Below are 16,011 nucleotides of genomic sequence, written 5' to 3'. Positions count from 1 at the left end.
GCTTGGAGCCGGCTTCGGATTCTGTGTCTCCATCTCTCTCTGTCCCTCCCCTGCTCATGCTGTCCCTTTCTTTCTCTGCCTCTCTCTCTCAAAAATAAATAAACATTAAAAAAAATACTCTTTACATTTATTCTTAGGTTAAAGTACTTAAATGGCCTCTCAAATTTTAGAATAAATGTGAAGCTTCTGGAAAATAGGCCATGTTGATCTAATATCTCCTTATGCCTCCTGATAGATGACCCAATATCTCCATGGGAATGCAGATGCCACAGAAACAATACCCTGAATGTGACAAAATTTAATAACTTGGAATTGTTGCACCCAGGTTTTTTGTCTGCAGTATATGTCAGTTTAGTATTTACCCACTTTATCTTCCTTTTGTAGGTTATAAGTCACATAAATATAGAGATAATGTGGGGTGCCTGGCTGGCTCAGTTGGTTACGCATCCGACTTTGGCTCAGGTCATGGTCTCATAGTTTGTGAGTTTGAGTCCTACATCAGGCTCTGTGCTGACAGCTCAGAGCCTCAACCCTGCTTTGGATTCTGTGTCTCCCTCTCTCTCTGCCCTTTCTTTGCTTGCTCTCTGTCTCTTCCTCTCTCTCAAAAATAAACATAAAGAAAATTTTTAAAAAAATAGAGATAATGTTAATTTGGGCTGATTTATTGAATAGTCATTCAGCAAATATTGATGAATGGTCCCCAATACATACTATGGAAGCATAAAAATAAATAAGGCATGAATCTGGATCTCTTAAAGAAGGGAAATTAATGTGCATTGAAGGCTTACTCAGTTAAGCATTGAGCTAGGAATTTTGATATATGTGGTCTCAATTATACTCCCCAAACCCCACAAGATGGCATTATATTCCCCACTTTCCAGATGAGGGAACAATAGTTCAAGGTGAAAGGAAACTTGGCCAAGATCACATATCCAAGATATGGAACCAGTGTGCCTACTTAACTATAAAGTCCATGCCCTTTCTATGATATGACAGTGCATAGCATCCAAGAGAGATATGACAAGAGACAAAATACATAGAGTACCATGGAGCAAAGTGTGATGTGAGGACTTGCTGCTGGTTAGTGAAACCAGAGAAGGATTCACGGAATAATGGCATTAGAGTTGGTCTTAGACAGAGGGTTGGAGTTCAATAGCTAAGGAGTTTGGGCATTCCGAATGGAAATACTATAACTGAGAGTCTCTACATTAAAGATGAGTAATGCAGTTAGGCTGGAAGTTGAGCTACAAACAGGAGAACATTGGGTGAAAAGGTAGGCAAAAAAAGAAGGAGGCTGATTGTGGAGCACCTCACAGGCCAGAAAATTTGGAATATTAGAGTTACAGACTGTGCCATGCTATTGATAGCCTTTTGAGTAAGAAAATGATGAATTCACACTGGAAAAATTAATCTGGCAGCATTGAGCAGGATATTTTGGATGTGAGCCAAGGTGAGCCTGCAAAATCAAGGTGTGGCTGTGGAATGTGTGGAAGAAAGAGAGTGAGACTGGGAGAGCAGATTCATTAGCACATGGTAACTAGTGCACCTAGAATGGGAAAAAGGAGATGTTAAAAATGATGGAGAAGCTCCCAGCCCAGATAACTGAAGGCACTGTGGGATATCATCAGCTGCAATGTGGAGGTCAGGATAAACTGGTAGGTCAGAGGAAGACGATGGGAAGTCGGGATGCACTGGTTTTTAGACATGGTAAATTTGGCTGCCAGGAAGTCATGCCTGCATAGATGTCAGTCAATAATTGAAAACAAAGGACAAAAGCCTGGAGAGAGGTTGGAGCTGTGGTTGCACATTTGGCAGTAATCTGCATAAAGGTGGTATTAAAGAGGAGGGCAGAGAGAAGAGACAAGAAGTCAATGATAAAGTCCGAACTGCTTATCCAGTGGTTGGAAAAAAACATTGGGCCTTGTGATGGAACCAAAGAATGAACAATCCAAGGCAGAAGAAAAGGTCAGCAGGAAATTAATGGGGAGAGTTGAGAAAAACATTCAATTTTGTGATGAGGGTTATTGTGATGTTTTAAGGAGTGTATAGGTTATAGGTTTCTTTAATAACTGTGAAAAACCAAAGAGAATTTTGACAGCAAAGGGAAAGTTTAGAGGAGCAGAAATAGTGGTTAAGTGATGGACTTGTTTTGCTATTCATGTTTCTTGTTAGAATACAGGAGATAGGATCACGTCCTCAAATGAGGCTCGATTCTTACTGATACATTCTTCCAAACAACCCTTTCTTCCAAAGTTGAATACTGACATAATAGATATTATGATCATGAAGAAAAGGGTTTACATGAATCACTGTCGAAGCAAGATCCTGTGACACAAAGAGAGATTTTCAAGGGCAGCATCTTCTTTTCCCCCATGGGACTCATGCTTCCATACAACATTTCTCTTCCCTAAATCCCCCAAATTATTGTACAATATCTTCCTTGGCTCCATCCCAATCTTGCTTCTCTCCATCTAATTTAGATCTAGAAAGACAAGACTCTTTTTGCTGCCTCATTTCCTTCCAGCAAGTGTCCCTTCAGCATTGTGCAACTTATCCTTGTGGAAAGTTCTCCATCTTTATCTTGAGTCACCAAAGGCTCTACTTCAGTTAATATGTCTCTGGCCTTCTCTGCTTTGAAATAGTTGATAATCAGTCTCTGTCTTCCCAAGGATGCACCCTCCCCTCATGTCCACATGCCACACATTCCTGGTTCTCCTCACACCATTCTGACTGGACAGATTTGTGTGTGTGCGTGTGAGCGTGTGTGCGTGTGTGTGTGTGTGTGTGTGTGTGTGTTCCTCTTTCTCTCTTAACTCTTCAGTGCTAATGTTTCCCATGCTAACCCATCTTCTTCTCTTCCCCCATCAGAAGTCTTTCTCCACACTTCTGCTCCACACACAGACTGAAGATTCCCCAACTGCTGTCTCTTAGTGCAGACTCATTCTCTGAGGCTCAGACCTATGTTGACCTCTGTGCTGGGTGTGTCCCACTGGGGTGTTCAATGTATGCTGCAATTTCAGTATTTCTGAAGCCAAACTCAGCATATTCCTCTCTAAATTCTTCTTCTTCTTTTCTTCTTAAACTCAACTGTTGGTACTACCATCCACCCAGACACCCAACTATCTTTCATATCCATTTCTAACCACTGAGACTTAAAAATTCTGTCCCTAAATATTTCATGACCCAATCCTCTACCTTTAATACTGCCACCCTAACTCTCCTACATCACGGTTTCATTACTTTTCACGTGGACTACGTCCTAACAAACAACCTCTCATAGCTGCCCTATTGCTCTAAAACAAAAATTAGACCCTGTATTCCTCTCTTTAAATTCTTTAATGATTCAGCATCCTCTATAAGTCTACAGGATAAAGTCTAAGTTTTTTTTAACATAAAAGGCCACATATGATCTGGTGAATCTCTTCCTTGGACATGCCCTGCTCCAAAATTCATGCTCCAGAAACACTGAGCTCCTTAGAGTAACTGAAGACTTTCATTGTGCTGTTCTCATCCTCCATGCCTGTTCTTATGCTGGTCACTCTACTTCTACCCATTTTAATATGACTAATTACCCTCCATTTTTTACCATCAGCTCAGTGACCATTTCTCCTTGAAGCCTTTCCTGACTCTTTCTTGACTGTCCCTTACCACAACCTGAAGGGGTATAACAACCTGTGAGCTTCTCTATTATGTCTCTGAAAGTGTTTTTTTTTTTTTAATTTTTTTTTATTATGAAATTTATTGTCAAACTGGCTTCCATACAACACCCAGTGCTCATCCCAACAGGTGCCCTTAATACTCAGTACCCACCCACCCTTCCCTCCCACCCCCCATAAAGCCTCAGTTTGTTCTCAGTTTTTAAGAGTCTCTTATGTTTTGGCTCCCTCCCTCTCTAACCATTTTTTTTTCTTCCCTTCCCCCATGGTCTTCTCTTAAGTTTCTCAGGATCCACATAGTGAAAACATATGGAGTCTGTCCTTCTCTGTATGACTTATTTCACTTAGTACAACACTGTCCAGTTCCATCCATGTTGCTACAAAAGGCCATATTTCATTCTTTCTCATTGCCACCTAGTATTCCATTATGTATATAAACCACAATTTCTTTATCCATTCATCAGTTGATGGGCATTTAGGCTCTTTCCATAATTTGGCTATTGTTGAGAGTGCTGCTATAAACATTGGGGTACAAGTGCCCCTATGCATCAGCACTCCTGCATCCCTTGGGTAAATTCCTAGCAGTGCTATTGCTGGGTCATAGGGTAGGTCTATTTTTAATTTTTTGAGGAACCTCCACACTGTTTTCCAGAGCGGCTGCACCAGTTTGCATTCCCACCAACAGTGCAGGAGGGTTCCCGCTTCTCCACATCCTCTCCAGCATCTATCATCTCCTGTTTTGTTCATTTTAGCCACTCTGACTGGCGTGAGGTGATATCTGAGTGTGGTTTTGATTTGTATTTCCCTGATAAGGAGCGACGTTGAGCATCTTTTCATGTGCCTGTTGGCCATCCAGATGTCTTCTTTAGAGAAGTGTCTATTCATGTTTTCTTCCCATTTCTTCACTGGGTTATTTGTTTTTCGGGTGTGGAGTTTGGTGAGCTCTTTATAGATTTTGGATACTAGCCCTTTGTCTGATATGTCATTTGCAAATATCTTTTCCCATTCCGTTGGTTGCCTTTTAGTTTTGTTGATTGTTTCCTTTGCTGTACAGAAGCTTTTTATCTTCATGAGGTCCCAATAGTTCATTTTTGCTTAAATGTTAAATAGCCATGATACTTATTGTGTTTGTACTCCACAATAGACTGTGAATACCCTGAAGACGGGCATGTCCAATTCATGTTTGTTTCCTTGGAAGACAGTTCATTGTTACAGTTCATTATTTGGTACACCTCCAAGTGTTAGAGGAATGTTGGAAAAGTTTGGAAGATTCACTGAGGAGAATGAGATAGTTGACAAAAGGTGAACCAAGGAGGAAATGGGATTTATTGAAGGCCCAATTGGAGTTATAGAGGATAATGTTGTAGTGAAGCCTTCACTCTTGTTTTGTGACTTTAAGCAAAAGATTCTTTAGCTCAGCATGGTAAAAAAGATGGTGAAGGTAACCTGGACTTGGTGATTATTCAAGGAGGAGGAAGGATTCTAGGGTGCTAGGCCAGCTACAGAGGCAACCAAAGCCAGAAAGGGCTGTGGTATATTGAGAATAGGGTAGAGCCAAAAGGAATGATGAGGCAAGGAGAAAGTTGGATGAGTCTGAGAAAGCTAACACTGGGAGAAGGAGAGGAGAGTATGGGGTGTGAAGTGTGGTGTGTGTGTGTGTGTGTGTGTGTGTGAGAGAGAGAGAGAGAGAGAGAGAGAGAGAGAGAGAGAGACAGATGAAAAACTGAGAGAAGTTACAGTCAGTGAATAGAAGTTCAAGCTGCTAGAAAAATCATCTGTGGATTCACAATCTAACAAAATAAAATAAAAATCATTCTGTCATTTAATCAATATGTTATTGTGATTAAAAATCTGTTTTCCAGTTGGTGTAACCTTTTGCAACACATTCTACAGTCAGAGAATCATACAAATTGCAGAAATAATGACAAGATAGCTTTGAGATATAATTCATCTATTTCTGGAAGCAGAGAACCCTAGTCCAATCCTCGGTTACATAGTTTTTGTCCAGCTTTCATTTTGAAATTATTTTTCCCAAAGCATGACAAATAAAAATCACTTTAGCCCCTCCTTCCTCTTGGACAGTTTCTTCATCTATTATTTTAGTATTCCGAGAACACTTACCACAGATGAAACATGTTGTCTTTAGAATTTCTTCCTTTTTCTGTTTTTCACTTCTGAGATCAGCAAAAGTATCAATGATAACACCAAAAATCAAGTTAAGAACGATGATGATAACAATGAAATAAAAAAGAAGGTCATATACCACTCGGGCAGCAAACAAGGGCTCCTGAAATAGGATATTTTAAAAGTATATCAATATATATACACATTTTCAAGGCAAGTTGATTTGGCATATTGTCTAACATGGAGAATATATTCAATTAATGTTTCCTGAATAAATACAAATGGTACTCCAAGTTGGAAAAAAAATGACACACACTTTCTATCTTCATATTCTTTTCCTTAAGTGTCGTGAAATAAACATCACATCTGTTTCCCAGAAGCCCTTGTATTCTCTAGGACTTCTACCCCTCCCAACAATCAGACACGTACCTTTTCTTTTCTTTTTTTTTTTTTTTACTTTTTATTTATTTATTTATTTTTTATTTTTTAATTTATTTATTTTTATTTTTTATTTTTTTTCAATATATGAAATTTATTGTCAAATTGGTTTCCATACAACACCCAGTGCTCATCCCAAAAGGTGCCCTCCTCACTACCCATCACCCACCCTCCCCTCCTTCCCACCCCCATCAACCCTCAGTTTGTTCTCAGTTTTTAAGAGTCTCTTATGCTTTGGCTCTCTCCCACTCTAACCTTTTCTTAAAAACCACTTCCCTGTATGATTTTGCTAACTGCATTTTGGCACATTGGGACCCTATCCCAGAAGCTACATGAAAAGCAGACAAGTAGCCATTCCAAAAGTCAGTGATTAGGGAGCTGAGAAGGACTTGCCAGTTTCTAGAGTAGATTTTGTTCTTGGCCTTATAGGGTCAAGGACACACAGCTCCAGGTTACTTCTCTTTGATGGACAGTATGAAAACACACATTAGAGATTCTAATCCAGCTGTTTCATAGATGAGGCACCATTAGATGAACTGACAATATGCTACAGCTGGCCTGTTGGAGAACTGAGATTTTTTTTTTATGTCTCCAGCCTGGCGCTTGAGAGTTTTGTAGCTAATGAGAAAATTTTCAGCCTTGCCATTTTAATATATGAAATCATGTTAGAATTTGTTCAAATTTTATATTCATCATGGATAAATAATGGTGGCCATTACTATTCAGAGACAAAGAGTAAAATCTTCATGCCTGAGAAGACTGATAGACAAGGAGCAGCATAGTTTCTGTTATTTATGTAACAATTAACTCCTGTATGAAGTTTGTAGGCATGATCTCATTGCTGTAATACAATACACAGTTCAAATTTGGAAACTTTTCATGACATACATAGATTTTTTTAGTACATTAGCTATTTCTGTGTAATTCTAGCATACAATGAATTGGTTTTAATGGCCACCATTATACTTTGAAAACAAACAACATGATATGGTATCCTGAAAACAAAAACAATACTGTTAATGCTAGTAAGAAGGTTTTAAAAAAATGATTATGTTCAGGGGCGCCTGAGTGGCTCAATTGGTTAAGTGTCCAACTCCCAGTTTCAGCTCAGGTCATGATCTCACAGTTCCTGAGCTGGAGCCCCCCATGGGGCTCAGCGCTGACAGTGTGGAGTCTGCTTAGGATTCTTTCTCCCTCTCTCTGCTCCTCCCCTGCTCGTGCTCGTGTGCTGTCTCTCTCTCTCGAAATAAATAAATAAATTATAAAAAATGATTATATTCTGCTTGAAAAAATGTTTTTTTCTCCAGCTTACATCTTTTGATGGCCTTCTCAGAACATCTCCCACGCCGCCGCCATTCCTGAGGCCCTGGTTCAGGACAGTGACAATGCACATAAGGAGCGTGTCACACGTCCTTTCAATTCCATCTTCATACTCTTCATCTGCTATGAAAACACACAAATTAAACACCGCAGCAAGCTCATGTTTTTAAATATGCTATCGTCTACTTCCGAATCTCAATTTCATTATAATTGTGCCACGACACAATTTTTTGAGATCACACAACATGCATTAAATGTTGCAGCATGTGACTGACACAGACTGAGAAGGTCACACAATGGGATTCTGAAATATTTGTCTTCTTCCATCGGTGAAAAAATCACAGGATGAAAATACAAAATATAAGAAAGCTAGTATGCCTTGTGCACTGTGTCGTGTGGGGAGGCTGTGGTAAGAGCTCAGGAAAACAGCTCACCCAGGAGGCAAAGATATTGCAGGTGAAGGGACATGTGAAGGCAGTTACATGGGCGTGGCTTCAAATTCTACTCTGTCCCAGTACTGAGACTTCAGCAGTCACTTGACCTCAATATCCTCATCTATAAAATGGGGAGGTCTGATTAAGGGTGAAACCCTTCAGAACCTTATATTTAGGATATGTAAAACACTGCACAGAGATTAGCATACACCTAGTAGGTGCTTAAAAATTAGAGCAGATATTATTTCATTACTTTAGCTAAGCATCTAAGCTATTTTATTTATATATTTTTTTATTTTAGAGAGAGAGAGATAGTGTACACACACACACGTACACACACACGAGTGGAGGAGGGGGAGGGAGAGAAGGGGAGACAGAATCTTGAGCAGGCTCCATGCTCAGTGTGGAGGCTGACGCAGGGCTCGATCTCACAACCTGAGCCAAAACCAAGAGTTGGATGCTTAACTGACTGAGCTACCCAGGTGCCCCTAAGCTCTTTTAATGTTGAGCATTGAGCTATGGACAAGAATCACAATGTATTTATGTGAACAATTTATTACATGGGAATGTACTTACGTGAAAATATTTAGTAAGAGATGGGGAGACAGAAAAGATACAATGTGACAGAAAAATTCCTGGTCTTATTTTGTTTAAAGGTAAAGTTACCAGACTTGGTAATTATTTCCCAGGCATTTAAAATAGTGAAAAGTTCATACTAAATTTGATATTAGAATCAGGATTTTCTAATATTGGTAAGTGAGCAGAAACGTATTTTTCTTGTTACAAGGTTAAAGAACCATAAAGGCATTGACTTTTGGACTTGTGTGGCCACAGTGTGTATGTCAAAGCAGGAGTATGGAAACAACCAGAGGGAAAAAAAAAGAAAGAAAGTCTAATTTTGTCTACATGATCCAACCAACAGCCTGTTTGGTACTTTGTTATAAAAAGCCTGATCTTCCTCTTGTGAACTGACTTTAACTTCACATGGATAGGGGATCCCAATACTTTCACCTTATTCAGAGCTGTTTCTTTTTAAAACATAAACACATACCTCGAGTGGAAAGCTGAAGTCAGAGATGGGCAAGTATCAAGCTCAGCTTCAAAGCTAGCAGCAGATTCTGAGCCAGACCACTTGCCTTAGAGGTGAGCCTTGAGGCACATTCTGATTGAGAAAGTAGAAGAAATAAAACTGCTTTTGGAGGAAGGAGAAATGGGGAAGAGGTGAGGCTCGCAGGGGCAGCAGCGCAGAGGAAGAGACGAATCAGACAGAGAAATCTCAGCGTGCAACATGCTAGTTAGGTCTCTGACACCTGAAGGTGGGTTCTAATGTGATGGCTAGGAAGACCATAAAGAAAACTGGTTAGAAACGCATGAGAGGGGGGCACCTGGGTGGCCCCTTCACCTAAGTGTCCAAATCTGGATTCCAGCTTGGATCAGGATCTCATGGTTTGTGAGAATGAGTATCAGGCTCTGTGCTCACAGCATGGAACCTGCTTGGGATTCTCTCTCTCCCTCTCTCTCTGCCAATCCCCTGCTCTCTCTCTCCACTCTTTCTCAAAATAAGTAAATAAACATGAGAAAAAAAAATAGAAATGTATAAGGGAATTAAAGGAATTTTAAAAAGAGAAACACGGTTTTCCAGTAATGAGGTCATATGGAATAGGTCTATATGCTACTTTGCTATGGTTAGACTTTCAATCAAAGCAACCTTATATTTAGTGGAGGGATCTGGGTTCATATATTTAATCAGAAACTACCTGGTCATGTCACATAAGTGCTTACTAATGACTTAATATGTGCCAGATTGGTCAGTACATAGAAGCCACATGAAAGTCCTCCCATCTCTCCCCAAGAATTTAAGAATGAGGTTGTTCATTCTGTCACAGGTGAGCTAGTAAAATACGCACACAATTCACATGATTAGCCATTGTGAAATAAAATTCATTGGCTGCAAATATATATAATGAGAGTACTGACCTTCTGTGTGGCATATAAACAGGGGGAGAATACCCAGGTCAGGTCAATGACAACAATTGATATTCACTCTATAATATCCGGTGCAGAGGCATGCTAGTTTTATATAGCAGCCTCCAAGAGCTTGGTTTTAATAAGGCTCTATCTTTGTGAGATGGATTTATTCACAATATGTTAAGCCAAGTTCCCAGGCCTTCAGGCTGAAAGCCAGGCCCTGAGTCATAGTAAATTCACCTAAGTAAATGCCACCTTGTGGAGACCTACCTACATAACCACCTTGCCTTCTCTATGCCAAACCTGTCTCATCTCACTACCTCAACAGACCCTGTGCTAAGTGCCGGGTATACAGGTGGGGAGAGCAGAGTGTGGGGGTCCCTAGGAGATTTGTGGCTTCCTAGGAAAGATGTGTCAGCAGGTGAACAAAGACAATGCAATGTGCAGGCAGGGTGGTATGCATCTCACAGGATGGGGGGCATTGGGGACAGCATCTTGAAGGAGGTGGCGCCTGAGTTGAATATTGAAAGAGATATTGCCTGGCTAGTAATATCAGCAAAGTAAGACATTCCAGGCAGAGAAAGTGGGATGAGCAAAGGTCAACAGGCATGAATGCATATGAGGTGCTTTTGGAACCGCAGGTGTATTGTAATGACCGGGCCTTTGGTGCATGTAGACAAGTGTGAGAAGAAAAACAGGAAGGGGCCTGTTTATTATGGAGAGACTCACACACTCACATAAAGGGTTTCAACTTTATCTGAAAGCCAAGAGAAGCCACTGGAGAACTTTAAATAGGGGCAAGGTGGTTTATCAACTAGCTGATGAAACAGTATGAGATAGAATATTTACTTAAATAATAAGGCAAATTCACATGTGTTTAAAGCCACAGAAGTGATACAAAGAAATCAGAATAGAGAAAGAACACTTAATACTAGGGATAATGAGAGGGGAGTCCCTCTAATGACTATAGCCTCTGAGTTTGCCTTGAATATTCAATGGATTAAAATAGTAGCAGAGAGGCATTCACATGGTATGGCCACAGAGCCCAAGAGGTAGAAAAACATTCACCTATATGATGAAGATAGAAGATCAAATAAACCAGTATGTAGAGGAGTGGAAGATAATTCTGGGGAGAGAAACTGGGGGCTCTCTGTGAGTTTGGGTTTTATTTGGCAGGCAATGGAGTATCATGAAAATCATGCATTGGGGTAGGGGAAAATATACCCAAAGCAGTGATTTCTGGTAAGCAGTTAGTGGTGATACAGTAGGTGAATTGAAGAGAAGAGAATGCCTGGAGGTAGAAAGACCAGATAGGAGGCATAATGTGTGATGAGCCTCAACAGGGTGATGGCCATGAGAATGAAAAGTATGGATGAACAGGAGGTGCCATGACCCTAGGCATGAGGGAGAAGGCAATGTTACACATCCTACTGAAGCTTCCAGCCAGAGCTTACTTGGGAATGGATGGTCCCATTAAACCACAGAAATTGACAACTGAGAAGGGGGAGCTGGATGTAAGGTGTTATGATGAAGACAAAGAAAGAATTTCAGATGATTTCTGTGTGTGTAGATGAGAAGATGAGCAAACATTTTTAAATTTGTTAAATGTTTGTTTATTTTTGAGAGAGAGACACAGAGCACAAGCAGGAGAGGGGCAGAGAAAGACGGAGACACAGAATCCGAAGCAGGCTCCAGGCTCTGAGCTGTCAGCATAGAGCCTGATGTGGGGCTCAAACCCAGGAATTGAAAGATCATGACCTAAGCCAAAGTCGGATGCTTAACCGACCAAGCCAATCAGGCACCCCAGAAAACATTTTTAAAAGCTACAGAGCACAAGACAGCTGGGAGAGTAATGTGACCTTAAATTCAGGAAGAAAATAACTTAAAGATGGAGAAGGCACAAAAAAGTGTAAAAATTACAGAAGAGTCAAAGGCAATGAGAAGCAAGAAAAGGTCGATGGATTGAACATTAAGGTCATCAGGAAACAACGGGAAGATGGTAGACAGTGAAACAGAAGACGACTGATGCAGAAATCAAGGAGAGAGGGTAGGTCAATTGTTTTATAGGAAACTTTGGTCCTGAAAGGAAGGAGATGGATTAGTTTGTGGGGATAACAGAGAGCAGAGGAAGGTTCAAGCAGATGGTAGCAAGGAGATTTCAAATGCAAGAACAATAATCTAGCTAATGGTGGCGAGGGGGTAATGATGAAAACAGGCAGTTATAAAAGAAGCGACAGCACAGGGGCACCTGGGTAGCTCAGCCAGTTAAGCATTCAACTCTTGATTTTGGCTCAGGTCATGATCTCACAAGTTTGAGCCCCATGTTGAGCTCTGTGCTGGCAGTGCAGAGCCTGCTTGAGATTCTCTCTCCCTCTCCTTCTGCCCCTCCCCTGTTCTAAATAAATGGATAGATACATAGAGAGATAGATAAATAAATAAATAGGCTTTATGGAAAAAAAAACAGTGACAACACATGCTTGTGTACAGGCAAAAGTAAAGAATTCATGGAAATAGATGGGCCATGTGGACACACTTAAAAAAACTAAATATATACCTGTAAGAAACTGAGGACACACTTGGCACATGGGGGGTAACAAACGTAGGTATCATAATTTCATTATTGGTGATAGAGGGCTACAAAATCTTATACAAAGTTATAGTTTTAGTATAACAAACTTGATACTTGAACAATATGGGGTTAAATTATCCTCCTTTTCAGTTGAGTATTAGTAAAATAAAGTGGTTTTTCTTAATTCATAAAAGAAATTGAAGTGTTTTATATGAAGAAATGAATAAAAATATATTCGATTGGCTCCGATCCGAGGTGTTAATCTATAAATTTTTTCAAATATTGGGCATGCTTGAATTAAGAGCTGTTAATAAGACTATTTTTTTCTGTTTTAATAATTAAATTATCCATTTTTAATGATTTTTTAGAAACAACAGATTATCACTGAGATATATATCTGAAAGCCTGAGTGCAATTGAAAATTTCTTGTTTGTTAGTTTTAAACTTTAACTACAATCGCTTCATTATGGAAATTCTTTTTTTAAAAATTTTAACTAGAAAGAGAGACTTAAAACGCGGGGCCCCCAGTGGGAAGCCAAGACGTAGACTGGCACTAAGGCTGATTGGTTTCTGCTATTCCTCAGTCTTTTTCATTAAAGTAAAATACCAAAACATGTTACATTTGAATTACTCATTAGTGTGAGAAATCTGTGAACTTCCTCCCTTTTCTGTATATTCAAATGACCTTTCCTTGGAAAATAATTGTAACTGTGTTTTGTAAATTGCCTAAAAAAGCCCTAAGCTTTCTAGAAAATCAGTTATTAAATTTTTCTGGTGTTTCTTTGGTGATTATATTTGTCTAAGAATTCAGGTAGGTCTGCAGCAAATGAAATAAAAGTTCTTTTTATTTTTTTTTCCGACCACAGTTGGTTGCCAGTTACCGTACGAATGTGCGGCTCCTGGGACAATGACCCTACCGGCATCTGCTGGAACTTCCTCGGGGACCGGCCGCTGGGCTTCCCAGTCACCACAAGGCTTGTTATTCTGCTACTGTGTATGTGTCTGGGCCTTTTGTAACACGGACCTGCTGTCCACAAGGTAACAAACCAAGGCCGTCACAAATGCACACTAGGGTTTGCAAATTAAAATTTAATTCTGATTGTAGACATAGAAAAGTTATTTTTAAATCTCAGTGGCACATGGTGCACAGCAAACACCAGGTTCTGGCTTTTATTCACTTCTGCAGTAAATACATGTGGCCAAGGGCTAGAGGATCAAATCTGTGGACTTTTCAGCCCAATGAATTTTATCACTTAACCGTGCCAAACGCAAAACGGGCACAGGGGAAAGAGTAGGCACATTAATACAGGCATTCCTGCAGTTTTAAAGACTGATTTAGGAATGATTGCCATCAGCTCTGGCTCCCAACAGTGTTCCTGTCACCCTCTGGGGCTGACATTCCTCTGCTGTCCTCATCTCCATTCTCTGGGAGCTTCCCTGCAAAGTCATACCTGCCTTTCCCTGCTCCCAGTGCAGGTGGAGCCTAAATAAATGGAGACTTTGCTTCTGGCGTAATAAGCCAGGAAGAATTGTCCGCATCTGTCTATCCCGAAAAGGGAAGTTCTCTTCTTTGGGTAATATATGAGGTGAGTCACAGGTTGTAGAGGTTTTTATGAGAAGCCTTTTATGAGTTTGTATTCAGAGTTGTAAATCAATATCCAAATGGACTTTGTGATGGAACAGAGTTTCTCAACCTCAACACCATTCATATTTTGGGCTGGATGGTTCTTTGCTGAGGGGGGCTGTCCCATGCATTGTAGGATGTTTAGCAGAATCCCTGGCCTCTATTCATCAGACGCCCCTAGCATTCCTCCCAGTTAATCCTTTAACTAGAAGACAATAAAACTTAGAAGACTGGAGGACAGGCCCTGGAACTGGAGGTCTAGCTTAGTCTACGAGCTATTGTGACCTTACTTAAAGTTTGTGTCCTTCAGTGTTTTTACGTATAACGTGAGGATAATTAAGAGCATCTATCTACACCCTTGACATGCCTCAGGGCCCTCACCCATGCTGTTCCCTGTGCCTAGAATGTACTTGCACTACCTCTTGGTGTGATTGGCTCCTTTTCATGCTCCAAGTCTCAATTTAAATAATCCCTCCTCAGAAAGGCCTTTCTGTTTGCTCTACCTACAGCCAAACTCTCTTGTGATTATCTATCATAGCGCCGCTTGTAGGACTCACCATATTTTATGACTTTTTATGCCTCCCCCTCAGTGTTTTATAAGTTCCATAAGGACTAGGATCATGTTTGTCTATTCAATACTATGTCTTGAACACCTAACATGGTGGCTGGCCAGTAGTACAGGCTCAACAAGTATTGCTATATGAAGGAATGAATATGGTTTTATAATTATAATAATTAATTGATTATTAAGGTTTTATTAATTATTAATAATTCTCTATATAAATATATATAGAATTATTAATTATATATAATTAATAATATCATCATGTGTACTGAACCGACTTAATGAATTTCTGGTTTTACAAAAATATTCACTTCACTTTTTTTAAAACGTTAAGATCAAAATGTCACAATTAGTAACAGCACATAAAACAATTACAATAGAATGCCTGGTTGGTTATCAATAACAATTGTATAAAGCCTAAAATTTGTAAGATTGTACAGAGCTGGGCAACCACGTCCTGGGACATGCTCACAGCACATAAGACCGGGAAGATCTCACTCCAGGACAAGAGCCTCTGGCAGCTATTTCCCCGAGTCTTAGGAGCTTCTGGCTCCCATGCTGGGGATGAGCATCACTAGCTCAGCCACTGTGCTGGGCCCCTGGGTCTCCCATCTTTATGGTCTCTGGCAGGAAGAATGCTGGCTTTGTGTTTGGTTCACTGGCAAAGTAATATTCTTTTCTTAAAATCAAACTATAGGTAACGTATATTTGCTTTCAAATAAAGGAAATAATTGTAAGGTAATATTCAGAGACAGAAGAGCAAGGCAGGAATTGAGTCACTATATACTTGGGACACTGTTGTTAGAATATTTGTGCTAAAAAGAAAGTAAAATTTTTAACCCATTATTTTTCACACTGTTAAGGAGAAAGAAGGCTGTATTAAAAAGAAGATAACAAGTTCTAGTGACAATAGATTGAAGTTCAAGATGGGGTAAAGATCCTAAGAGCTATTTAGTTTTACACAGCTACTTAAACTATGCCCAAGTTTTTAAAATAGCTATGATATTTCTTTTTAAATCATGAATAATAAGAAGAGAGGAGCATTTATAGACCTGAATTTGAGATTGTGATAGATTCAGCAAACTGCTGACAAATAGGCCTGATGCTGATCCCCAAGATAACATACCAAAACGGATCATTGAAAGGATGGTGTGGGAAGAAGGAGGCGTCAAGAGAAACCAGCATGGGTTCACACTCACCTCAAATTGGGGACGTGACAGACATGTGTCTGGGATTTGGCAAGGAGACTCTGAGGAGTCCCATGATTTTTCTTTTAAAGATAGAGAAACATGGGCTCACTGATAGTTTATTTA

General features: G+C 39.9%; 1 protein-coding gene across 5 annotated transcripts in view; it reads right to left on the bottom strand.

Annotated features, from left to right (window-relative positions):
* The window catches only part of ITPR2 (inositol 1,4,5-trisphosphate receptor type 2), a 488,958-nt gene that overhangs the window by 57,338 nt on the left and 415,609 nt on the right, over positions 1–16,011 (bottom strand). For 4 of the 5 annotated variants that reach the window (XM_019452273.2, XM_019452277.2, XM_019452276.2 and 1 more), the window contains 2 exons: positions 7,531–7,661; positions 5,778–5,943 (listed from right to left, as the gene is read on the bottom strand). In XM_019452273.2, the coding sequence (XP_019307818.1) occupies positions 5,778–5,943; positions 7,531–7,661 (297 nt within the window). The remainder of the gene's footprint in view (positions 1–5,777; positions 5,944–7,530; positions 7,662–16,011) is intronic. The other variant, XM_053895795.1, reaches the window with a different exon arrangement.

The sequence above is a fragment of the Panthera pardus genome, unplaced genomic scaffold (assembly GCF_024362965.1).
Source record: "Panthera pardus isolate Hobbes unplaced genomic scaffold, ASM2436296v1 HiC_scaffold_6, whole genome shotgun sequence".
Taxonomy (NCBI): Eukaryota; Metazoa; Chordata; class Mammalia; order Carnivora; family Felidae; genus Panthera; species Panthera pardus.
The sequence above is the reverse complement of the archived record's forward strand: the minus strand, read 5'-3'. Positions and strand labels throughout refer to the sequence as shown.